At 41.7% G+C, this 25,313-nt stretch overlaps 2 protein-coding genes across 5 annotated transcripts in view; both read right to left on the bottom strand.

Annotated features, from left to right (window-relative positions):
• The window catches only part of mtss1 (MTSS I-BAR domain containing 1), a 32,426-nt gene extending 24,833 nt beyond the window's left edge, over positions 1 to 7,593 (bottom strand). For all 3 annotated transcript variants that reach the window (XM_077572728.1, XM_077572729.1, XM_077572730.1), the window contains exon 1: positions 6,867 to 7,593. In XM_077572728.1, the coding sequence (XP_077428854.1) occupies positions 6,867 to 6,938 (72 nt within the window). In that variant the 5' untranslated portion in view covers positions 6,939 to 7,593. The remainder of the gene's footprint in view (positions 1 to 6,866) is intronic.
• A 1,855-nt stretch (positions 7,594 to 9,448) lies between these two features.
• Positions 9,449 to 23,957, bottom strand: osgn1 (oxidative stress induced growth inhibitor 1). Of its 2 annotated transcripts, XM_077573815.1 has the most exons (8): positions 23,790 to 23,957; positions 18,014 to 18,079; positions 15,841 to 16,169; positions 15,668 to 15,759; positions 14,510 to 14,709; positions 13,822 to 14,162; positions 12,574 to 13,139; positions 9,449 to 11,440 (listed from the first exon to the last, which is right to left on the bottom strand). In XM_077573815.1, exons 2-7 carry the CDS (start codon positions 18,069 to 18,071, stop codon positions 12,591 to 12,593), a joined length of 1,569 nt encoding a protein of 522 aa, XP_077429941.1. In that variant the 5' UTR covers positions 18,072 to 18,079; positions 23,790 to 23,957; the 3' UTR covers positions 9,449 to 11,440; positions 12,574 to 12,590. The 2 variants fall into 2 exon arrangements, with proteins under 2 accessions (XP_077429941.1, XP_077429940.1); XM_077573814.1 differs by having other exon boundaries at positions 9,449 to 13,139.
• Between the last annotated feature and the right edge of the window lie 1,356 nt (positions 23,958 to 25,313).

Below are 25,313 nucleotides of genomic sequence, written 5' to 3'. Positions count from 1 at the left end.
AAGGAAGACGAGGTTTAGAATGTGTTTGGGCTCTTCCATTTTCAATCACACCTCAAAGAAAATCTGAGAGGTGATGGGAAAATTCTTGGTTCATTTTACATTGACAGACGCTCAATTTGGGAGCCTGGGTTGTTTCGTGTGTTCCTTTCATGTAAACACAGCCAGATGGGAAATGTGTGACTTGAAATATACATGGAACAAGACAAACAAAATCAGATATTGAGCAATTAGAGCTGCAGTGTAAATCCAGCTGAAAAGTGGATGCACGCATGGAAGCCTCCATTTGCATCTGAGCTTTAAAGTAGTCTGGGGAGGGAGACCAACGCAGGGACGAGGGCAGTTGCGGCTGTTCAAACAGCAGGTTGAAAGGTTTGTTTGAGCGGCGCTGGTTGGGTCAAAGCGGGACAAAAGGAGTGAAAGCAGTCAGCCGGGCCATGTCAACATCGGGCTAATGGTTTGTTCAGGGAAGGTCACGAACGGAAGAGGCGCACTGCAAAATGATGAGCTTAAAGTTGATTCGGCGACTGCTGGAATCCGGGCTTTGACGCCATCGCACACTCATCCAGATCGCGCCGATCATTAGGAAACGCCGAGTCGCGACGTCTCTGTGGACGAGTCCTGGTTTCAAGTCCCGTGGGTCTCATATCGCCATCTGCTCAAATATAGCGGCTTCCTTTGATATATCGAACATAGAATTTTAGATTTCAAATTGGACTTATGTGTCTTGCCACTAATTTACTCAATCATTTTGATCAACTGAAACAAGCCATTACTACATATGGTGGTTCTAATTGTCATGATAGCAAAACATGAAAAATAAATCAAATTTAACTAGGGGTGCACCGATCACAATTATCTTATAGTCACAATTAAATTTCAATTCAGAATTTGAATCCTTTGAAGAACTGCAGATTTTTCCAGTATCAGGAATTCAGTACAATGATTTACAATTTTTCTATGTCCATTATCAATACCTGGGTGGATTCAGGTCTTAAGGTGGACGAGTCATCACCATGAACCATTACGATACGAACACTCCACACTCAATAAATTCTGACTGTCGAGATAGCCAATGACCTCTGAGTCTATTAAAGTGCACCAACCCTCCGCCTTTAAACAGGAGTGCTGCTCCAAACCCAGTATGTGTGTGCGTGTGTCATAGCGCCACACCCTCCATTGAGCGTCACTCATCCGTCGCGCTACCTGTTGACTCATGTCTGTCCGTCCCTCCCTCCCCCGTGTACATCCTCCTGAGCGTGATCATGTGGAACATTCCGTAATAGTCATCCCAAACGAAGCTGATTCAGGAGAAAGATTGTCAAGTAGATCAAACAGCTCTGATTAGACTTGGTTGGATCTCTTGTTCCGACACCGTGAGAAATATGCCTGGCTGGGATTCTTGTGGAACCACAAACTTTTCTATTTTGATGATGACGGAGGTCAGTACATGTCACATAGGATGATACGAGCGAGTCCTTGAATGCGTGTTACACATTTTGCATTATCACGACTCCCTGGGTGGAGAGTGTCTTGACAGACTAAGTTGAAATCAACCACTGGACCACAAAAACACAAGCAACAATAAAGAGCAGGGGTTTTTACAATCGAGCTGTTCCTAAAACATAGTACATACCGTCTATCACGAACATACATTTCAGTAAATATCTGGATGAGAAACAAACAAATAGAACGGATGTAGCGTTGGCCCAGTAATCCCAAGCAATGGAAACGCAGGGAGCATGGGTTCTACATGACGGGGTCCTTTTCGAGTCCCGTAATCTTCTTTTTGCTCCAAGATGTGAAACAACAATTGAATAAGCAACTGCTTTGGTCATTAAAGGCATGATTGGGTGTTTGTACATCTTAATATCAACAGTGATTCATTCATTTTTGTACTTGTGTGACAGTTCATAAAGATTTACAGATGGGAAAGGGGAGGATTGCTTCCAACAATCCGAAGGTTCTACTGGTGTACGAGTAGTCACAGTTGTAGGAGTTTTGCCATTCTAACTCATACATACTCACAAGGTTTCAATTTCAGTCAGCAGGCAGAGAAGAGGAGGAGGAGCGTGAAGAGGTCTGCTGTTGTCGGGAGCGACAGTTTCCTTTCAAGTAAACAGCTAACGAGCAGAAAAGCACTAATTGAATCCCGATGCAGCGCTGGAATGACACGGCGGGGAGGAGAGCAAGACGATGCGGCACACACATGGCAGGAGGACATACGCAAGGGATGGACGGTGGGCGGACGAGTGGACAGGGTCGCCCGCTGGTCTGCCCCATCAGTCTCGTGTTTGGGCTCCTCGTTTGAGACGCTGCGATGATGTAAGCGGAAGATAATCAACCCCGCAGACCGTACGAGTTGTTCTTGAAAAAGACGTGATTGGGACCAGGAGACAGGATGTCTTTTCTTTCCACTTGGTGAATTACATTTTGCCGTAAAGTGGGGGCCACACTAACTTCAGGGATGTGTTTTGACCAAAGTGAAATTATCTGAAAATTTAGCCGGGGGTCTGGGGGTGTTTTTAAGTACTTTCAATGCACTCACATGACAAAGAAATAGACAAAACAACAGCATAAATTTTCAATGTATATTGAACTATCCCATATAAAATGGCAGTTTTAGTCAACTCAAAATCAGTCACATTCAAAAACATTGGACTGCCTTTGCTTTTAAAAACTATCACTGAAAATATCATCATATCTTAACACATAAATAATGTTGAAGAGTTCTAATTTCATGAACAAATAATTGTATCATGACCAAATGAAAAGTAACTCATATTAGAGCATACCACAAATGTCTTTGTTATAGCAGAAGATGTTATCTGTCGGAGTCATGTGCATACACAATGAACTACTATAAAAAAATAAAATAAAAAATCTGAATTTTTTTTGGGGGGGGGAGATAAAAAAGCGGAATTCCGCGAATTAGCGGAAAAATCACATCCCTGTAACTTTAAACTTTGATATCAAGTAGGGGGGACAAAAAATATCTTCCAGCGGGCAGTAAATGGCCCACGGAACCCGAGTTTCAGACCCCGGCTTTAGCATCTTCAATGACGCTGGCAATGTATGTTTTTGGAATGTGGGAGGAAGCCGGAGTACACGGATTAACATCACATTAGTTGTTCATTTGTCAGCAATTAATTAGCATAGCGCCCTCGATGAGCTCGGGTGCATTTGTGCCAGACTGATCGTGAGCGATCGGGTCGCGATGCCACCGAGGAGAGATTTACCCCGACAGAAAGGCTGATTAATTCACGAGACGCGACGTTCCGGCGCATGCCAACAAGGCAGAAGGCGAGCGGGACTGCCCTGCTTGGGACGGCGCCATGGATGCCAATCGGACTCACACATACAAATAAACGCACGCGCGCACTCTGGCAAATGTATTGTTGTTGTAGAAACAACATTAGGGTAGTAGAAAATAATACATTAGCCGACACGTTTCAAGTGGTGAGTAAATGATAATATGTGACACAGTTCCCAATGAAAATGGTCGTCCTAATAAAATACAAAATTACATTACAGATAAAAAATCTGTAAACTTACTTGGCTGTCGCGTTTGAAATTGGGAGTATTGCAGTAAATGCAGACTGTGATGTGATTTCCATTTGTGAAATGAGGAACGACACAATTCCTTTACCCACATTTTCATTTTGCATATTGGTGTCGTTAGCAAAGTAAAAATCTTTCAATTTCTTTTGATTTCATTATTATTATTATTATTATCAGTGTATTTTACGAGTGAGGGCAACCAATTCAAAGACTTTTGATAAAGCAAGGTGTTCTGGGAAATGAAGTACTTAGCTTCTTCAGGTCGTCGGCACCAAATCAGGAAGGCGGAATTTTGCAATATGAACGTTTCTAGGGCAATCGGAATGTTAGTCCCAATTCCAATCGACTCAAGATTTGATGCCCAACTGAGATGTGTAACCGAGAAGTCACCGTTTATCGTACCATCTACAGCAGAGGTGGGCATCGAGGGCCGGAGTCCTGCAGGTTTTGCATGTTGCCCTTCTCCAACACAGCTGATATATGATCAGCTCATCAGCAAGCTCTGCATTAGCCTGATAACGAGCCTGCTGATTGGAATCAGCTTGTGTTGGAAGTGAGAAACCTCCAAAACCTGCAGGACTCCGGCCCTCGAGGACCGAGATTGCCCACCTCTGATCTACAGTCAAGTTTTCACGGGAAAAATTAACACTTATTCAGAACCTTGCTCAACATACTCGTAATCTTCAGCTTGATATGTTGGTGGCCAGAGAATGGCCTGGGGTGGCCATGGCCACCACGTAGCTCCGCCCCTGCTCACAACACTGCGTGGTTTACACACACACACACACACAAACATTAACACACGCGCACACACCTTTTCCCAGCTATGTTCCAATACACATGAGTCAGGTCTCGCTCTACAAGTTCCATCAGGTAAGCAACAAATTGCTTGACATCGGCGTGAAACCTAAAGCGCCTCATTTTCTCTCCCTTGTCTGACGGCCCTTGGTGATCAAACGAGAAATGTGTTCAACAGGTGTTGAGAAAAAAAAAAATCTTAGCGTTGCCTTGAAAATCGTTGAGTCATTTGAGGAGCCGCCGTTACGCAAACCTGGTCGGATTTCTCAAGACAGAAATTTCATCTGTGTCATTATCGTGTCACAATCCAGACTGTAAAAGCCTCAATCGAGACGTCCCGTGCCACATTCCATGTTTGTCTTACGTTTCACATGCCTAAGCCGTTGCGCGCGACATTATTTTAAAGTCGCTTCATGGCCAATCGGAATCTCTTGACCACGTATCCAAATTTCGGTTGTGTGTGTTTACAAATTAAGCTGTATTTTTTGGGAGGAAAAATTATGCAGAATTTTTGGTAAAATATGGCTGTATTTTTTTTTGGAAAAATTCAGTTGAAATAAAGGTATAAAACATGGATGAAGTCACAGTTTATTTTAGTAGAGAAGTAGCATTTTTCTAGACAAAAATATCAACAAAATAATTTTGCATAAAAGTTCTTATGTGAATTAAGTCCTACATTCCAAGGGAAAAATGATGTCTGTCTGGTAAAAGGTATCTGCATTTCCTGAACACAGTAATATTTTTTGGGGTCTTTTTTTGTTCTTGACAAATCTGATTTCTTCAAGTAAAAAAACCCAACAAGCTATTTTGCCTTCCTTGCAAGCCAAGATATTTTCTGTTCAAGTTGTGTTCATATTCCACAATGAAAGGTGACTAAATGTGGACCTTTAGGATCTACATTTCTGAATGTGAAAAAAACGGGCTGCTCGTTTGCGTTAAGGTTTTATTAAAGCAATTAATGCCCGTCAATAACTATACATTTTCCATTAACCTAAAAGAATAATTGCCAATGTTTCTAATTGTTTACTTAAGGGTAGAGAACCAATTTTACGGGTTTAAAAAGCCAGACAGACGAGGCAAGAGACGCGGCTAACAAACATCAAAAGAGGACACAGCTGGTAAAAAGCTGCCTTATGTTTTTACCCTCCACCCTGGCTGGCCCCTTTTTACCCCCCCCCGTTTTCACATGGCCCGATTCCAGTTGGAAAACTCAATAGAACTGCAACCAAAGTCCACCTACTGCCTTTAAGTGTCAAATTTGGAGTTCAAGTTAATGTATCATCACCCCCCCCCCCCCCAAAAAAAAAGAAGAGTCATTTTAGATACAACGTGTTACATTGGCACATCTCACTAGACCTCTTTTCAACCAGCATCGGACTAACCCCAAACAGTGCACTGGTGAATAAATACAATATGAACGACTAAAGTGCCTCAATTCGGGATGTGCATCTCTCCACGAAATATGATTTGATAAGGTTTTTGTTACATGGATTCCAAAACCAATCCAAGGAAGGTTTGATTTGAAAGTGTAACAGTTGGGTTGAGTGGGATCCCGATTTGATTTGATGGATGGATGGAGGGGCTCAGTTTGAGAGGGGATGATGCAAAAGACTTTATGCAGACGAATGACCTCGACAGTACAGTAAACGCGCCATTTCCTTCTAGTTATAGCTCTCCAATAAAGAAGATTCAATACGTATTTCGATATATTTCAAAAGTGGTACAATTAGATTTGATACAATTCGATGCACTCGCTTCTTTCAAATCAAAAAACATTTCCAGCTCAAATCATTTAGTTGTTTTTTTGTTTATCCACATTAGTTATAAAACGTGTTCCCTAATTCGACGTGCAGCAATTGATTATGTTCATAATCATCATCATCATATTTCTATCCACTTGGAGTCGCCAGGCTCCTAATTTATTGTAGTATCTGTGACTTGAGCGTAAAGGAGTTTAAAAGGTACATCATCGAACATTTCTCATGATGTGATAAAAGCTAAGATGTGTGGTTTATGTTAAATACACAACGTGTAATTTTTTGTTTCCTTAGGCAGTATATTTCAACTGGGAGTGGTAATAAACACGTCGAAGTCTATATGATGAAAAATTGTTTACTAAATGCCAAACTTCTGCTAGTTGAGTCCGTTGAGTTCGCTGCCGCCAAGTTTCCGCTCCCAAGTCAAATAAAAAAGGTTAAACGGTCTCGTATCTCAAGGCACCAATGTATTTTTGGAAGAAAAAAAGTAAAGCAATCACTGAGTCCGAAACGTAATGCAATTGCTAAAAGCAATAATCATTATTTGTTTGTTGCGGTGCCAAGCAGCGACTGTCCTTTGCCTGTGAAGACCTTTCACCAATTCGCTTTGCTTCTAAACACAAGGCAGGCCCAACAATGTTCGTGGACGAGGCAGACAATCCTGAACAACAATGAATGAATCTTCTCTTCCCTGATGCTGTTATAGTTAAAACCCACGAAAATCCCATTTAAATGTGATTTAAACATGATTACCTTCATGTCGTTCATGATGATCTGGAAGAGACCTCCCAAGGCGCTGCATTCCTTCTCTATGCCCGCATCCATTTTCCACACAGGCAAAAAAAACCCACACACAAAAATCCTCCGGGACAACTTTGTCTTCTTTAAAAAGCAGTTTTAAAATATTCCCAATGGTAGGATCAATGGATGCCTTTTTTGAAGGAGGTTAACGTTACAACAGCCGTAGGGCAAAGTCCACCTCTTTTCTTTTCTTTTTTTGGGGGGTCAATTCAACAGCTCCGAAAAGTGCAGCAGAAGAAAAACACACACGAAAAAAAGAGTGGCTCTCAGCCTATGCTAGCCGCCGGCCAAGTGGATGAACGTCCCGAGAAACAGCACATTTTGCTGGACTGAACGAGCGAGTTTGGCCGGAAAACGGTGAAAAGTTGGCCACTCGCGGCGAGCTAACCGCGGCTAGGTGGCTAACTCCGCTAGCAACCTGTAACTACGAGTGTGGATAACATGGATCTCCGCTCGAATTCTCCGCCCGTTCTCTCCCGTTCTCCGTCTTCTTTTTAGTTAGTATTTAATCCTGAAAAGACAACCACACGTCATCATTTGTTGGCGGTGGGTCGATGTAGCCTTATGACGAGTTTCAGACGCCGTTTTTTTCCTCCACTAGCTCCAACAGACGAGTTGTCCTCCGACCTCTTCTTTACCTCAAGCGAGAGTGTGTGTGGAGCATGCGTGCGTGCGTTTGTGTTTGTGAGTGTGTGTGGGTTTCATTAACCCGCCAAGCTAGTCGAAGCCAACAACTGTTACATCCTGCCCGAATTTCAAAACAAAAGCTACTTCAATTTCAGTAAAAGAGTATGACAGTGTTAAAAAAAAGGTACTCTGACAGCTCTCATTTACTACATACCCATTACTGAAACGCTCTCATACCTACACAAATGGAAAAACTCATACAAATGAGTGAAACGCTCTCACACAGGGGATCACACATGCTCACATTCATTATTAAAATGTTTTTCACTTACATCACTGCTGAAATGCTCTTATTGTGTGGCGATGGGTATATGAGAGCATTTAAGTTGTGTGTGAGATGAAATCCTGAATTTCAGCCCCCCCATTTACAACAGTTTGTATTTGCGCGCTAATCACTTTCGTGTTAGTATGTCATTTCACCACGTGTCTGTTTTCGTTGAAAATGTCATTTTATTTTGAAGTCTGCGTCGCATCCGGTCATGACTAACTGAAAGCTTGATGTTGCGTATCTGGGCATGGTGGAGGGAAGTGTTTCTTGTGGGGCGAGGAGTGGGGACGTCCCGGAGGGGCGGGGAGAAACATGTGATTAATAAACAGTCAAATTATTAGTCAGCTATAATTCATTTAAATAAGTCAAAACTAACAGAGTACTGTTAGAGAGAATGGAATAGAATGGAACATAATAGAAAAGAAAGCATTTATTGTCTTTGTACAGGGCAGAAACTTTGTGTGTGCGAACGCGCAAGCGTGCGTGTGCGGGTGTGCGCGCGTGTGTGTATGTGTGTGTTTTGCTGAGTCATCGCCTGGCAACAAGCTGACTCACTGTTCAATGTCACCATGGCAACCAGGGTGGATGTGCTGAATCACTGGGGTCTGCCAAATCCCAGTCTGGTTTCCATGGAAACAGAAATAATGAGATCTTTTTTGTTTTTACAGCGTGTTAACTGGGACTCTTCATACACTCCCTGGCCACAATGTTAGGTACACAATACACATGCAATACATTATAGAGCTACCTCAGTTCAGTTGTATTTAATATTTAAGTGCCTGTTTTAAAAGTTTTACTAAGGTGCATTGATTTTTTAAAGTGTAATCCATTTTAATTGAATCGCTGCTTAAGTAGGTTTTTTTTTCCGTGTTTGAAGCATTCTTTTTATGTACTTGGAGAAAAGTTTAAGAACGACTGCACGACTTGTTATGCCTTGTGCAACAGGGACACCTGGTGGCCAGAAATAACACTTCTTCATTGCTACTCCATAGTTGGTCCTTGTGGATAATTATTATATAAATATTTTCGTTTACTATTTACAACCAATAAATAAGCACATTACTTAACAAGATAAATAAAATAAAAATTATAATAAAGCGACAAATTCATGCTAATTTCTTACTGTATTGTGTATAATTCATGTAATTCTAATTTATTTTATTAATTAACATTTTTGTGATCTCACCCTATCCTGTCAGGAACCACTAATTCCCGCAGGTGGTCTTGATCGATGGTTGAAGTGATAACAATAATAATCAAAATCAACGTTTCCTATTGAACTGAATGCAAGTACCTTTTATCCAGCCTCACCAAGAACTCAACTAAATTTTTTGTTTTGATTTTTTTCTTAAAAGTAAAATACCCCTCTATAATATTGTATATGGATGGATGATGGATAATTAAATAGAAAAGTAACGAATTAAACCGTTTGTGTATCATGATGAATTAATTGCAGCTCTTTTGGGTGTGAGCGACTTGGCCACCAGGAGGCATTATAATGCAGTCATGCAGACACAAACGAAGAAGAGTTTCACAACTACAGTACTGGCAGCGACGCAGTAAACACGCACAAAGCCGGTATGTTTGCACAGAAGTGCATTTAATTTCCACAATGTGATTGGATACAAACATGTCCATTTGCAGTACAAACATCATCTTGTGCATATAGAAGATGACAATTCATTATGTTAATCATTTTGTTATTCATTGCATGAGATTGGAAGGCACTACTGGCTGGTCTACAACGAGCCAATTAAGTGCCAGATTTTGCAAAACTAAACATACAAGGTGAATAAACACAAACATCAACGAGTTGGGATTGTTGGCTCATTTCTAATCAAGTACAAGCACAAATTTGTTTTGTTTTTGCATCTTTGGCCAATAAATGAAATGTTGTTGCATAGAGGTAGCGCCCAAAATAGTGCAACCAACAGCAAATTTTGTCAAATCTTAGAATAACATGTTCTGATTTTTCTTTGGTTTCTTTTTTTTTTTTACATTTTGCTGCGACGCTCCTAAATGATGTATGAGATTAAATAATGTTAAAACGGGACCTAAAACATAATCAGCACAAAAAAAACAATTATTTTGATAATATTTCTGATGGAAAAAAAATTCTGAAATGAGAACAACTTGGATGAATTTGTTTTTAAAAAGTGAAATGAATCAGCTTAGGTCAGTTAAGGTCTTTTCAAACTGTCCCACTGCCCTTTTGTCCTCTAGTAATGTTAATGATTGACTTTTAAGTTAATTATCATTGGAGGGAAAAAACTCATTTTTTTTCCTACTGAAAAACCAACACATAATTTAGAGAGGTTGTGGTGTCAGCGAGTAACCAAAACGACGGGTCCAGCGATCGTATCTATTGACCCCGGGGTCTGTCTTGTCTGCATACGACGACATACTTTCATTTTGGAACCTGATGAAGACCACGCAGTGTTTTAATAGTTTACACATGAAAAAGATTCAAGTAAAAAACAAATTAAAAAAATACACATAACCCTTAACAGGGCACTCAGTAAAAACTTACATGGTACATTACATTTGGATAATTTAAAAAAAAAATTTAAATGACCAAAAATTATGTTGTTTTAAAGGCAATATAAAAAAAATTACAATATATTAAGTATTTTTACATTAAAATACCAAATGTTATGACTACACTGGTACTGATTGGCAGAGGTTGCAAATCCAGGTCCAAAAAGTAAAAACCCTGCCACAGTTTGGCTTTAGAGCCTGATGCTAGCTAGCTAGGCAGCTAGCTAGCTAGCACCTGGGGCTAAACTGTGGCAGGGTTTTTACTTTGTGTACCTGGATTTGCCACCTCTGCTGATTGGCTTGGAGAAGTCATGTGGTACAAGCTGACAGTGACAGTATGTGCATGTGTGGCATCCATTTTAAGATGAACTAACCTAATTAGCCGGTGTTCATTTTGACATGTCGAATGTGCTTCCTCAGCAATTAGCATCTCGATATTTACTCGGTGTATATACAAAGGGTGGGCCTGTGTAAGTATACACAAGTGAATTAATGGCAGATAATTTGAGTCAAGCACAAAGTGAGTGTAAGGAAGGAAAAGTAAGATTAAGGAAGGGGGGAAACTGTCATAGTAGAAAGAAGGCAGAAAAGAGGTCAAAAAGGAAGGCCAGCAAAAGGAAGGATGCAAAAATAAAAAATAAACAGCGGAAAGGAAGGTCAGCAGAAATGTGTAAATAATGATTTTTGTCAAATGTATGAGATATCACATGTAAATAGTGCCATGAATCCATTTAGTGTGGCGTGAAGCGTCATTAGTGTCAGATGAACACAAAACAGTAACGAGTCATTACAGTGTGTTGAATCATGGCTTTGGTCTTGTAAGAAAGAATATAAATACAGCATATTTTCTTATTTTAACGATGACAACACATTTAAACAGGTAATTAAAAAAAAAAAGAAGGAGGAGGAACTCCAAGTTCCAGTTTGGACTGACTTGTTTCAGTCATGTGACCTGGTTGTAGCGGTGTGATGCCCATATAAGGATGAAGAGGTTCTTAAAGTGGTACACACACACACACACGCCAGCTAGTCCCTGCAACCCAAAGAGGTCATTTTAGCTGCGGCCAAAAATTAAAAATTAAATTAAAAAAAATTATAATATATGTAGAAAATTACCAGCAGATGATAGAAAACGGAGGTTCTCAAACTTTTTGGGTCCACAAATGTTATCAGGGATCCTCCCAGAATATAATTATTTTATCTTGGCAAAGACTAAAAAAGTCCAAAGTTAAAGTAGGCAGCAGTAACTGCGTTTTATAATTTATTTAATTAGCCTGCCGGCCTATTTTGTGGTTTTGTCCAGTTGCTGATTTTTGGTAGGAGTGTGGAGGGAATAAATGAAAGAAAATCTCTCTATTTTGCCATTTTTGTGCTTTGGCCATCTTGATACTGAAGTGAATTGAGGAGCTTTGGACAAAAGTAGTTCTTTGCTGCCATCTGGTAGCAACTACTGTAATAGGCAACTATAGTACTTTTTTATATTTTTACAATACGACATATACTGTACAGTGCAGGAGAAGGAACCGTGCTGCAAATTATAAATATTTGCGACTCGCGAGTAATTGATGCCCCAAAAATTCCTACACATGCCACAAGATGGCGGCAAAAGACTACATTTCTGGCCTCACTTCAACACAATTGTTCTCATATGTTTACATGCTCTGGTAGAATTTGTGAAATATTGTCAATGCATAATTTTGTTTTTCTCTAACTAACCAAAACTTAATGGCAACCATTTTGTTTTATTTAATGACTAAGTCATTCCTGAACAGAGGTGTCAAATCCAGGTCCAGAAAGTAAAAACCCTGCCACAATTAGCTTTAGCCCGTGTGCTAGCTAGCTAGCTAGCACACACACGGGCATTTCACAGGGGATGTAATCTTACAAGCACAACCATAGTTCCTTGGCAACAGGATGCCACGAGTTGGCGCCAAGGCATTACTTTTGCCAGCCATGGATTTCGCCTAAGCACAAAAAGGATAGCTGACTTTGCAAGTAGCGCACGGCAAATTCTGACAGAATTAGTATGCGGATGCCCAAGCTACGGCTCGTGGGCCCCAGTTTGAGAACCACCGCTATGAAACAAATGTTAAAAAAAGAAAAAGAAAAAGGATCAACGCTTTTTAAAAAATAAATCTAATTGCACAATGAGAAAAGCTACTTTGCCTTCTCTTCTCCCGCCGCTACGATCGCGTCACCTTGGCGAGGGTCTGCGCAGCCACCCACTTGTCTGCCAGTATGTCCGAGGACCCCAAACCCCCCCCGTCCTCACCCCCCCTGAGACCCTTGGCGATATCGCTGGCTATGGCCAGGGCGCCGCCTTTCAGGAAGCGCACAAAGTTCTCGCCCACCAGGGGGCCCATGGCGTACATGCCGGGCCCGTCGGCCGCCACCACGCGGTTGGTGAAGGGGTCCACGTCGATGGGGTTCCTCCGGCAGGTGACGGCCTCGTCCGGGCGCACCCCCAGAGGGCGGCCCTGCTCGGGAAGGAAGGACAGGTTGGGGTGGGCGCCGATCAGCACCAGCGCCTTGGAGACTTGGACCACGCTACGCTGGCCCGAGTCCGATAGGAGGACGCATTTGCGGTCCGGTCGGAAGGAAACCACGCGGTGGCGCGGGAAGCTGAGGTAGCCGGCGTAGGATGAGGAAGAGGAGGACAAGCGCGCAGGTGAGGAAGACGAGTCCAGAGGCGACGCGGATTGGTGCTGCTGCTGCATCATCATCTGGTGAACCTGAAAACAAATGCGGGAAAAGGTCAGCGTTTGAAAGCTGTGGCTGCGCTACACGACGGTCACACTAGGGGGCAGCATACGCAAAGTACACGTCTTACTTTGAGGAATTGAAAATGTAGAACTCTGTAACATGAAATGTGGGAATAATTAAGCGCAAAGTATTCACAGTACTTAAAAAATAAATACATTTACTGTATTCCACTTTAGAACAGAGTGACAACTTAATGTGGAAACAGTGAAGGGCTGCGAATACTTCCCAGATGCACTCCAAACTCCTTAGTTTAAATTTTTTATTTGTATCAGTAAAGAATTAAACATTCTATATTTTTTTTTCATATTTTTATAAGCACTGTGAATACTACACTATATACACTTCAGCATTTTATTTTAGTTTTCAACTTAAAAATAAAAAAATATATTTTACTGTACTGTATCTTGTTCTCACGATGGGCTGTTGTGTGTACAACTTTGAGGGGGGAAAAATAATGTATTTTTTTAATGAGCCTGTAATACAACACAATGGATACAACGTAAAGAGGCTGTGAATCTTTCCCAGATGCACTCCACAATCACAGTAGCTATTTATTTTTATAATATAATATAACAATAAAAAGCCTCACTGTGCGATAGCGCCATATTGTATTTTATTGTGTTTTTACAGTTCGTAATAAAAGCGTCTGACCTTGTGGTACTCTGGGTAGAGCATCTTAGGCAGCTGGTTGAAGATGAGCCCCGGGTCGGTGACGGCGCGGCGGAAGGCGTGGTAGACGGGCGTGTTGAGGTGGTGGGCCGCCAGCACGGCGTCGGCGGCCGTCAGCCCGGCGCCCACCACCAGCACCGGGTCCGAGGACTCGTCCAGCTCGCCGCGGGAGATGGCGCCCTCCAGCTCCCAGAAGGAGTGGCACACGTAGGGCAAGGACTCGCCCTCCACGCCCAAGCGGGCGGGGATGTCGTGGGTGCCCGTCGCCAACACCACGTTGCGGGCCAGCAGCGAGAAGGGCACCGACTCCGCGGGAGAATCGTCTAGTGGAGGAAGGTTGATAGTAAGCCAAATATTTGCTGAGCAGTTACATTAGCAATTAGCTTAAAATGCTATGACATACTAACTCTTCGACGACAATACGCTCAATTGCTAATGCTAAAGTGCTAACACTAAATACAAAACAAATACTAAAATGCTAATGCTAATCACCATGTGGCCAGTCAAAGCAAAGTAGCAATTTTAGCTAAGCATAGCGATTCAAGTACTTATGACTATTTCCGTTTCTGGCGACCTGACAACAATCGTCGACTTTATCATCTAACTTAAGACTTCCGACTAACAAACAATCTTTGAAATAACACACGCACACACACAAGGATAATTGTACCTCCAAGATCCTCCCCCTCTCGGCACTGCAGACCCGTGACCCTCCAGCAGCCGTGGGAGTCGTGGTGGTCCGCGGGCCATCTGGTGACCGAGGTGACGGTGGTCCCGCAGGCAAAGTTGTGCTCCAGGGACATCCGGGAAACGTAGTGCTGGTAGTAGGAGGCGATCTCGGCCGGCGTGGCGCGGTCGTTGCGCACGTTTCTGCCGCGGAAAACAAACACTTAACGTTAGGGCCCTGCTTTATGGTTTGGATTGGTTGTTTTGTTCTGGTCCTGCCATTCATCCTAGTTTTGGTTCTACTTCTGGTTCAAGATTACAATATTGGCTGTGGTTTTAATTCTGTTTCTGTTAAGTGTCCTTGTTCTGATTTAGATTTGTGCTTCTGCTGCTAGTTGTGTTGAATCCGTTTTGCTTCTGGTTGTTTTCTGAGCAGAGGTGGCAAATCCAAGTCCAGAAAGTCAAAACCCTGCCACAGTTTGTCTTTAGCCCCTGGTGCTAGCTAGCAAGCTAGCTAGCTAGTGCCCTAGCAGGTAAATGAGGACCATGGGAGCTAGCTAGAGTGCTAGCTAGCTAGCGCCAGGGGCTAAAGACAAACTGTGGCAGGGTTTTTACTTTCTGGACCTGGAGTTGCCACCGGTTCTGAGTGTGTTTCTGATCCTGTTTAGGTGAAGGTGTTGTGGCATCAATGGAATCAATTTGGTTTAAGTTGTACTTCTACTTCTGGTTCAGATTCTCGTTTTGCTTATTTTTCTGGTTTTATTTCTATTTCTGTTCAGTGTTCGTGTTTTGGTTTCGTTTCTGGCTATGAAGTGATTGTGCTTAGGTTTTAGTCCTGGTTTGGTTTCTGATCCTAGTTCTGGTTTTACTTCTGATTTCAGCTGTGGATTTTGGTTTAGGTTTTAATTGGTTTTAATGGTTCTGGTTAGTGTCCTTGTTTTGGGTGAAATGATGTTTCTGGTTGTGGTTCTGGTCGTGTACTAGTTTGTTTCTGAGACTGACTCTGGTTCATGTCCTGGTTTTAGTAGCTTATGATTCTGCTTTTTATCCTGGTTCTCATGTGCATTTTGCTGGGTTCGAGTTCCGGGATTCTAAAAATGTTCACACTTCCACCAGGATACGTGCACAAAAATGGCCCCAAATGAATTGGAACGCACTTCACCTTCTCTTGTCTTTCATCCAGTCCTTCAGCTTCAGTCCCGGCAGCTCCATCCAGTTAGCGAGGCTTAGCGTTAGCATGGATCCCTCCATGGCCTGAAAGCAAACAAACGAGGATCAAGTTGTCTGCGAAGCCGTTGGCGAGGGGCAAACCGAGGGGCCGCGCGAGGTACGTACGTGCCAGGCTCCTCCCGGGGGCCCCTTGCCCAGCACCAGGTGCGGCACGGCTCTCTCGGGCTCGTAGCGCCACTCCAGCGGGGACGTGTGGTCCGCGCCGAAGTCGCTGTCGGGCAGCAGCAGCGAGTCGAAGAGCACGGCCACCGGGTTGGACGAGCGCCCCTGCAGACCCTCGCACAGGTACTCCAGGTCCTGCTCCAGCAGGGACAGGCCCGGCTGCTCGGCCAACTTGCTGTGCAGCAGCGGGTTGGGGTGCGAGGCCCCGGGCGACAGGTAGGCGGTGTGGCCTGACAGCAGGTATGACAGGCAGATTCCTGAGGGGCCGTTGCCTGGGAAACGCAGAGTAAGAGGAGTGTGGCGTGAGATCGGGTGTCGGACGCGCTCATCGGACGCTCTCATGGCTTATCGTACTTCACACAAACAACTTTTTGTTCTTCCTTTCTGGGACTCGAAATCCTTTTGTGTAGTACACGACATTAACCATAACCACAATTGACACTCCTTAAACTAACCCATTCATCCTTACACTACATAGCCCCATCTCTTTCACTCGAACCCATCTTGAATATCTAACCCTAAAATCAACACTTAACTCATTCACTTGCAGCCATTTCCACCGAAGCAACCCCCTTTGCTCCCGTCTGTTTTACTGGATTTTGACTGATTTTGGAAGGCTTGCAGAATATCGTGTTCTACCGCTATAAAAACATTGAACCTACCAAAAGAAAGATTAAAGTCTCTTCATTCACGAGGAAAAAAGTATATTTCTATCAGTTTCTGTTTTGCAGCAATTAGCATTAGAATAGAGCTAAGTTTCAGCAATATTCACATTCCTGTTGAAAACACTGTCAAAAAGAGCTTGTTTTCAACATGGCCCTGGCTGAACTCGTATACTCTGCTGCCATCTGCTGGCCGTTTTTTGTAATAACTGCCATTGCTTTAAGCGGCCTCTTCATGTCAGAAGCTGCATCAAAGCCATTTTGTATGTTCTAGCATTAAAAAAAAACATTAAATAAAACAACATATAAATACGTTTTGGGAAGTGAAGGACAAATTATAAAGAAAAACGTATTTACATGTTTTTAGGTTTGAAGGAGTTGATCGTAATCTCAACCCACTAACCCAATAAACGGCATAGTTTACTCTCACAATCCATTTGACAACCTCAAAGTGAACTTTTGAGCCGAGTCGACAATATCCAACTGGAGTTTTGCTGTTGTGAAACGTCTCCCAAGTGCTAAATCACCGGAAACATTTTAATCCGGAGCCATGAATCGGCAAGTTTCGACACATTATCGTCGACCTTTGCACTCGCGCGAATATAAACAAACAAGCACATTTTTTTTTACTGTACTGAGTCGAGACTATGCAGCAACATTTCAGTTTAAAATTTGGAAAAATATGTGATAAATGCAGAAGCAACATTTTTTTTTCAAAAACGTGTAAATCAGTGGTGTCAAACATACGGTTCGCAGATCAGGCCCGCAAAGGGGTTTAAAACGGCCCGTGAGACGATTTTGTAAAGTAAAAAAAATAAATAATAATAATAATGTTGGATCAATTAATCAGATGGCCACAATCAAAACATATTCTTTTGTAATTTCACGTACACAGAATGTTATGGTTTAAAACATTTGAAAAATCATATCATATATATATATATATATATATATATATATATATATATATAGTTTTTATTTCCATGTATTTTATTTTTTTATATCCACTTTTATTTTAGTCATTTGTTTCCTTTTTAATTTGGGCACTTTTGGTCCTCCGTAGGTCACCAGTGCTGACTGTCAAACCCGCAACCTCACGGATGGGAGACGAGCACTCGTACCACTGATCCACGCCGCCTCCGTTTGGGTCAATCATTTTCAGACAAAAACTTCCCTCCATACTATAAGAGCTATGGTTCATTTAAACAAAAATATTTGTCAAAGTTTTTGCTTTTGGTTATGTCTTTCTTTTAAAAATCATAAAAAAAATAATCGACCTGTTTTGTCAGCCACGGCTTGTGTCAGAAAAACGCCTTCAGTAAAATAGTTTGCATATATAAATATATATATATATATCGCGTAGCTGTCAATATTTGCCATACGAAATGACGACATGCCTGTTAAGTCAACGTTACATAGAGTTGAGTTTACTTACTACGTGTTGTCGTGCTTACCTATGACGACCACCGGCAGAATCTCTCCACAGCGCGTTTCCTTGTCATGAAGCTCCATGTTGTCGACTGCGGAGAAAGAAGAAACGCGCGAGACTTGAAAGGACGCTTGCTTGTCTTTTGCGGTCTCACGACATCGCCACCATCACCTTAGTGATCGTGCTTACAAACAACACGGCCGCGTGCGCTCTCACACGCGCACGCACGCACACGCACACGCGGGAGCTGAAGCCTCCTGTCAGTTGCCGCATTTTTTAAACATGGCAACATGACACCCGGAAAGCAAACACCGACGAAACACGCCTCACGTTGCAAACATTGGCACATGAAGGCAGTCAATCAAAGAAAGACAATTCGTTAGTGTATATTCGATACTAGTAGTACAAACGTGTCACAGCTGAGCCCATTTGAACACGGTTGCTCACGCATTTAACATTTATTTCACTCATGGGAATGCTCAATTGAAAAATGATTAACATTATAAACTAGAATATAGCCCTAGATTAAATTATTATAAAAATGCATCATGAAAATAAATTATTCCCCAAAAATATTGTACATAATAATTTACTTTTATTTAGGGCTGCTCGATTATGAAAAATAATAATAATCACGATTATTTTAGCAATAATTGAAATCATGATTATTATTATTTTTTTATTTTTGGGTAGAAAACAAGAAAATATTTACACATTTAAAAATATTAAAACCAATTTTAAAAAAAAATAGAAACACTATTATGTAAGTTCCTTTTGTACCAAAGAGAATTTATAATAATATTATATATTTATTTATTGATGTTGGCAAAAACTTGACGTTGGAGTGCAGCATGTGCACTGTGCAGTAGGACGATCATTTATTTTTGGGTACGAAACTAGAAAATCGTAGAAAGACAAATATAACAAAAAATATTCTTTGAAACACTATAATAAAAGTTCCTTTTGGATGAAACAGAATTTATTAGTCAAGCTAGTTTATTAGTTTATATAAAACATCTCAAAATTTGTAATAATAATCTTTTTTTAAATTTTTTTTTAATGCAGATTCTGTAATTGCGGAGTGTAATAATAGACATAATATAATAATATTAATAATTGAAATTGCATTTCGATTAATTGCACAGCCCTCCTTTTATTTATGTATTTATTTTCAATCAAATGTGTCTTGTGAGCACCATTTTTGCCCTCCCCTCGACGAGGTCAACATGGCAGCACATTGAAAACTACATTTAAGTAGCAGTGCATGCTGGGAATTGTAGGCAGCGGCAGCAACCTGCTGAGTCACGCTGACTCGGCCAGGCAAGGTCACGTCGAGTGCCGATTGGCTCATGCGGAAAAAGAGCAGGAACGGAGATTGCGGCCAGACCAAGACCAACAAACCACCAACATATAAGTGGGAATGAACACACACACGCACACACACAGAGAAACGCACAAACACACTCTTTCACAAACATGCCCAGCACATTTTTGTAGTATATTATTTAGTATTTTTAGTATGTATTTAGTATATGAATGAGTTTTTTGGTTTGTAATCAAACAGGTAAAAGCCAATTTAGCATTTCGTCCAAACCGAACTGCCATGTAGGCAAGAAGAGAGAAAAAAAAGGTAGAGGCCAAAATATATATAGACGTGCTCAATTGTGTGTGGTGTGTGGCACGGAGCCAAAGTGGAGGCTCGGCAGCCGCAGGGTCCGCTGGAAGGAACTCATTCTGGCCGCCATCCAACATGGAGGCCTCCCCCTTCTCGTCCGCTTATATAACGACTGGGCTCCACCTGGCCCGCGCTCAAAAAACATGGCGGCACGTCCTGGCCTCGCCGGGGAAACAAGCTCGCCGGCCGGGGGGAAACAAAAGCCACTTTTGACTGCTCAGGAGGAGATGTGGAACATTCCACAACGTGTTCATTCCATGCCGTTCGCATTTGCCGTCAAAATGGAAAACGTGGCTTTCCTCAACGCTTGTCCTCGGATGACGGCAGAACTTTGCCAAGGCAGCCAAACTCCTTTTTCACTTTTTGATATTTTGACACGATAAGCAATTTGAAATTGGGGCCAAGTCGAGGTTTTGGTGATTTTGAAGATTTTGTAAGTGTGGGAAGTTGGACTTCCAGTGGCCTTCTAATGCACATTTCTGCAGAAATGTTTGCTTCTTGTGTTTTTTGGAAGGCAACATAAATTTATTACGAGTTTTCCCTTTAAAAAAAAACCTTCGGTTGCAAGTAACAATTATTTGAATAACCGATTACTCTGTTGCAAATTTTTTAATTAATTGACGTTGTTATGTTGTCGCTATTGAATATTTTTAGAATCGATTAATCTATCGATTAATCGACTAATCGGATTAATTTTAATTTTGCATCAAAATGTATTACAAAAGCATTTTTCCTTTGGTGTTGATTTCATACTTTGTATTCTTATAGTGATGGGGAAAAAAAGGGGGGTTTATGTTGTATTATGTTACCGGTTTTGGTCATTGTTTTCCAAAATTAAAACCTGTTTGAAAATGTCTTATTTTGATTAATATACAGAAGATGATCAGTCTTCTTTCATGAAGGATGACACAAATCAGTCAACAATTACTGTTGATATGTTCAAATCAGAGGATTTGGACAATTTTCAATTAAATCATTCAATTACTCGATTAGTAAAATAATTGTCGATTAATTTGATAATCAATGACTTGTTGATTAATCAATTAATTCAGACAGCTCTAGATTCCTCTTTGTTGTGACTGTAGCTTTGTATGGATTAGGCTTTACACGGTCAGAACTATAGGCCACATTGGTGGAAGAGTTGCCGTCAACAAAAGGCTTCCACTTTTTTCACTTCCCAAGGCCACGCCTCCTCAGCATGACTCAGCTGTGTCACAACCTATTTAGCACACCAAAACACTGTAGCAATTATCGTGAATGGTGAGGTTGTAATTAACTAATCTGCTAAAAACATCCATTGCACGTTTCAAGATGACATCACCTGCGCTGAGGAAGTAGGTAACGACCAATCATGCCTCACCTGTTTTGTGGGTTTGGTCAGCAAACTGTGCCATGATTGGTCGTTACCTACTTCCTCAGCGCAGGTGATGCCATCTTCGGTCGACAGCAAGTGGAAAAATGAAGTTACCAAATTCGTTCTGGACAAAATCGGAACTTGTTATTGCTGAAAATGGCTCAATTTCCCTTGAATCTTTTCAGGACGACGGCATAACTTCCTCAACGACTCCAAACGTTTGATTCCTCATTGCGACGGTAACTCTTTCCATAAGCGACTTCTCCGACGGTTTTCGGATTACAGCGCCAGCGGTTTGGCATTTCCTTCCTCTTTGATCAACTTTGATAGTGATAACACGTTTTGACCGGCCTTCACTTATGGAACTTTGCCAGCAGGTCACGCCTCCCCAGCATGACTCGGCAAAATGTTGCCCCAACTTGTTTGTCAAAGCAACACCAGCGCAATTGAATTGTGCTAATAAGGAATTAACGAGCTCAACTGGTTCAGCTGCCGGTGCTTGGCGTTTGGTCACCCGCCATGCAGACACGCCGGGCCAGATGGAGAACCGGATTGGAATGATCCGCCAACCAGGCCAGAAAGCAGCTGGCGGCGGCGCTTCTGTATACAAACAAACACGGATGACTTTCCTGCCAAGTGTGTCAGGAGATTCGTCCGTCATGGCGACGATGACGCCGTCTGACTTGCGCACAAGTTTCCATCTGCTCATCTTTGCCGAACCACTGACTGAAGCGTCATTTCCTTATTGCCACCGTACATTTCCATCGTTCCCGTGTTGACAATTTGTCCTTGGGGCTGCTTTGCAACTGAGCATGTTTTCACGGAGCCGCTGTTGACTTTTGTGCCTTGCTTTCCCCTCAAGGCAACTTTTGTCGGTTCCTCAAGCGACATCAAGATCAAGGAAGATCAAACTGCAGGATTTTGTCACGGAATTGCTGAAACGCAGCCTCAGGACCCAAATGTACTCAATGGCGCCAAAGAAATCCGATTCTGATAAGAATCGCGATTCTCACTTAGTACGATTCAGAATCAATTTTAAATGTCCCAAAATCGATTTGATTGAAATTATTTGATACTGTCTTGCCCTCGTTTGTGTGTGCCTTTATTGGGAGCGCTGTTCACGTTGTACACGATTTGACCACTTAGGGGCAGTGTGGTTCTGATACACTGTTAAGTCACATTAGAAGGAAAAAGTCACGATCAAGTTATTCCAATAAAAGTTGTTGTTTTTTTTATCTGAAAAGGAAGAGCATATGCCGGTGAGTAATGTTAGCATGCTTCTCTGTAGACATTACTGAAGCGTTTTTGTATGAGTAGCCGTGCTTTTGAGTGATAAAAGTGCTGCGAGTAGCGCGCTAATTAGCATGAGCGAGTCAGACTGGAGTATATCATGACGATTCTTTGCATATCTATAAATTGAAGCAGAAATCAATGTCAATCAAATCATTTTGAAGCAAAAATCTTTCTGAAGCAAAAATCGATTATGAATCAAATCGTAGACCCAAAAATTGAATAGTGAAAAAGTCAAAGATTTCCACCCCTACTAACTAACTAACAAGGGTCCTACTTTAAGCCTTTTTAAGGTGGTGGCTCTGCCAGATACAATTAGTTTCAATTATTTATTTTTTTCATATTAAGCATTTATTTAATTTTAAAAGCTCTACGAATTATGTCTTGCTCAACCCATTTCCTTATGCAAAGATTTAACAAGATCTGTAAAAAAAAAAAAAAAATTAAATCCATAAAAATTCTAAATATTGAATATAAAAAGATATAAATAAGCAAGAACGTTCTGATTTCTTCGTATTTGTTGATGAAATCTGTACTGGACCAGTCGACCAAGCGTTCGTGAACTTTAGGTGCCCCGACGGAGCCCTGCTAACTATCTGGACTGGTTGACTAATATGGACGAAAACTATGACTGACTATGTAAATAATTAACAAAACCGATTAACTAAATAACTGACTGACTGAATAATGAACTAACTAACTAACTACAGTTACTGACAGACTGAAGACTTGATTGAAATAAATGACGCATCAACTTACTGAGTAAGTTAACCAACTAAATGACTGACACGTACGCCAACTAACTACCGGTAACCAAATTATTATTATTTTTTAAACTGACTCTTGGGTAGTGGACTGTCTAACGCTGGTTAACTACCTCCGTAACTGAATAAGTGACTGTCTGACATGCACTACAATTCGTTGGCATCTTTATCAACTTTATGGCCTTGACACGCTAAGTTGTACAATAGCAGAAAGTCACACTTCTGCCAATTAAACGATTGTCATTTTTCAGCATGCAATTCAATGTGGTGCTTTGAGTTACTAATTCTTATAATTTTAAGTGAAATGAAGCTCAGCGTGCACACAAGAGGCAACGCGAAATCTGCTGATTCACGCATATTAGGCATACAGTATTCAGTGCATTGGCATCGCAACCCAAGTTACATAATAATCGTGACGTCATATACACAACAAGCCAACACTTTCGCCGGGTTTTCTTCTTCCTTGTTTAAATTGGCACACATCACGTGCATGGCGTGTGATCCTATGCAAGGCAATTTACATGGATTTTTAAAAACATTAATTCAATATATCATTCAATGAAGTATGTTAGTGGGGTAGAGAAGAAAAAAAGCCCACTAATCGCTTACTCACGCATGCGCAAAATCACCCAAGGTAGAACCACCATTGTGTGGGTTTCTTGCGCATGCGCACTCCACATAACCCAAGCCAGCCATCATATCAGCGATAATCACTCACCGGTATTTTATCGGTCACGGGCTTTCTTCTGCTTTTTTCCACCACAAAGAAGCGACGCTGTTCGTTTTCTTGCCTTGCCGCCCGGTCAGTCGCTCGTCTGCCGTCTCGTTGCTGAGCTTTCTTGGACGTGGACGAGCGGCGTGAAGGTGGCCGCTCGCCGCCGCTCATTCACACATTATATAGCACCATGAGCGGTCGTGCCGCAAGCCAATCAGCGGCGAGCTCGCGGCCGCGCTCCGCCCCTCACCCGTTGCCATGGTGAACGAAGATCGCTTATATATAAGATACTGTACTCTAATACATAAGTGAAGGGAGAGCAGTGGTGCGGCTTGTGCCCAAACACCGGTCCGCGGACCGCTAGCCATTTGGTACCGGGTGAAGTAGCAAATCTATCAAGTTTCCAGTCGTTCTTCCCAGGGGTGCAGTTTGGGGAGGGTGGTTTTGTTGGGTACCCCTGATAATTCACCTCAAATGTCAAACAAGAAGCAAGTGTTTAGCTCAAATCATTGCCAATGGTTTAAATGTCAGTGCTCATCATGTGGTGATCAAGATCAAGTTAATGGAATGCAGATGTCTGGACTGTAAACTCAGCCTCACATCATATGATGATGATGATTATCATTGTAAAGGCTGCAGAACAGAATGTACTGAGTTGGCCATGAGCAGTGACACACACAAACGCGTTGAACTCGTGGATGTTACTCGTCGCCATCAAGTGTGCTCCAGGAGATTTATCGACTTTTCCACATGTCAAAACATAGGCAGTCATTGCATAGAGGTTTTTAGATATTATGACACTCTGGATCAAATAGGCATGCATTCAAGTTGATTTGTTTGTGATGGAGCAAGTGTGGCACGTTCATGTCCCAGAATACGGAGCTATTTACGTTAGCTTAGCTGACTAGCCATTTGTCATTCATTATCAAAAAAACAAAAACAAAACAAAAACAATAAAACGTGTCCAATGTGTTTTATGTTTGAATGGTTTTACATATTCTCTGCTATCGCTAGCATTGAGCTACTTTTTGGAAACAAAATAGTTTGATCTTGATCTCTGATTTGGCACATTTTAGTCTCATGAAAATGCCGATGGACATCTTGACTCTGCCCACCCAACAGATGCTCCAGATGAACTGATTTGTCACCATGATTACAGTAATCAGTCAGCACCAGTCAGTGCAATGACGTCTTTCAGGTTTGTAGCCCAAAAGAAGCCTTGGCCAGTCTGTTTGTTTGTTTTCTCACCACAGGTTTGAGGTCAAACTTGTTGAATGATTCAAAGTTTCAAACAAAGTAAGACATTTGACCTAATCAAGGATGCAAGGATGAATCACTAGGACAAGTTTCCCTTTGTCGGGGAGGGGGAAATACAGAGGATTTTCCCAAAAATCTCAAGGACAAGTTCATCATTGTAGGATTCATGAAAATTACCAAATTGACCCTCAAATGACCACCTTGAAACAAAAACGGGTGATTTACAACATTTGTGATATTTTTTTTATTGGGTCTAGTCTACTCATGATA

The sequence above is a fragment of the Vanacampus margaritifer genome, chromosome 8 (assembly GCF_051991255.1).
Source record: "Vanacampus margaritifer isolate UIUO_Vmar chromosome 8, RoL_Vmar_1.0, whole genome shotgun sequence".
Lineage (NCBI taxonomy): Eukaryota > Metazoa > Chordata > Actinopteri > Syngnathiformes > Syngnathidae > Vanacampus > Vanacampus margaritifer.
This window is presented reverse-complemented; position numbering and strand designations above follow the sequence as displayed.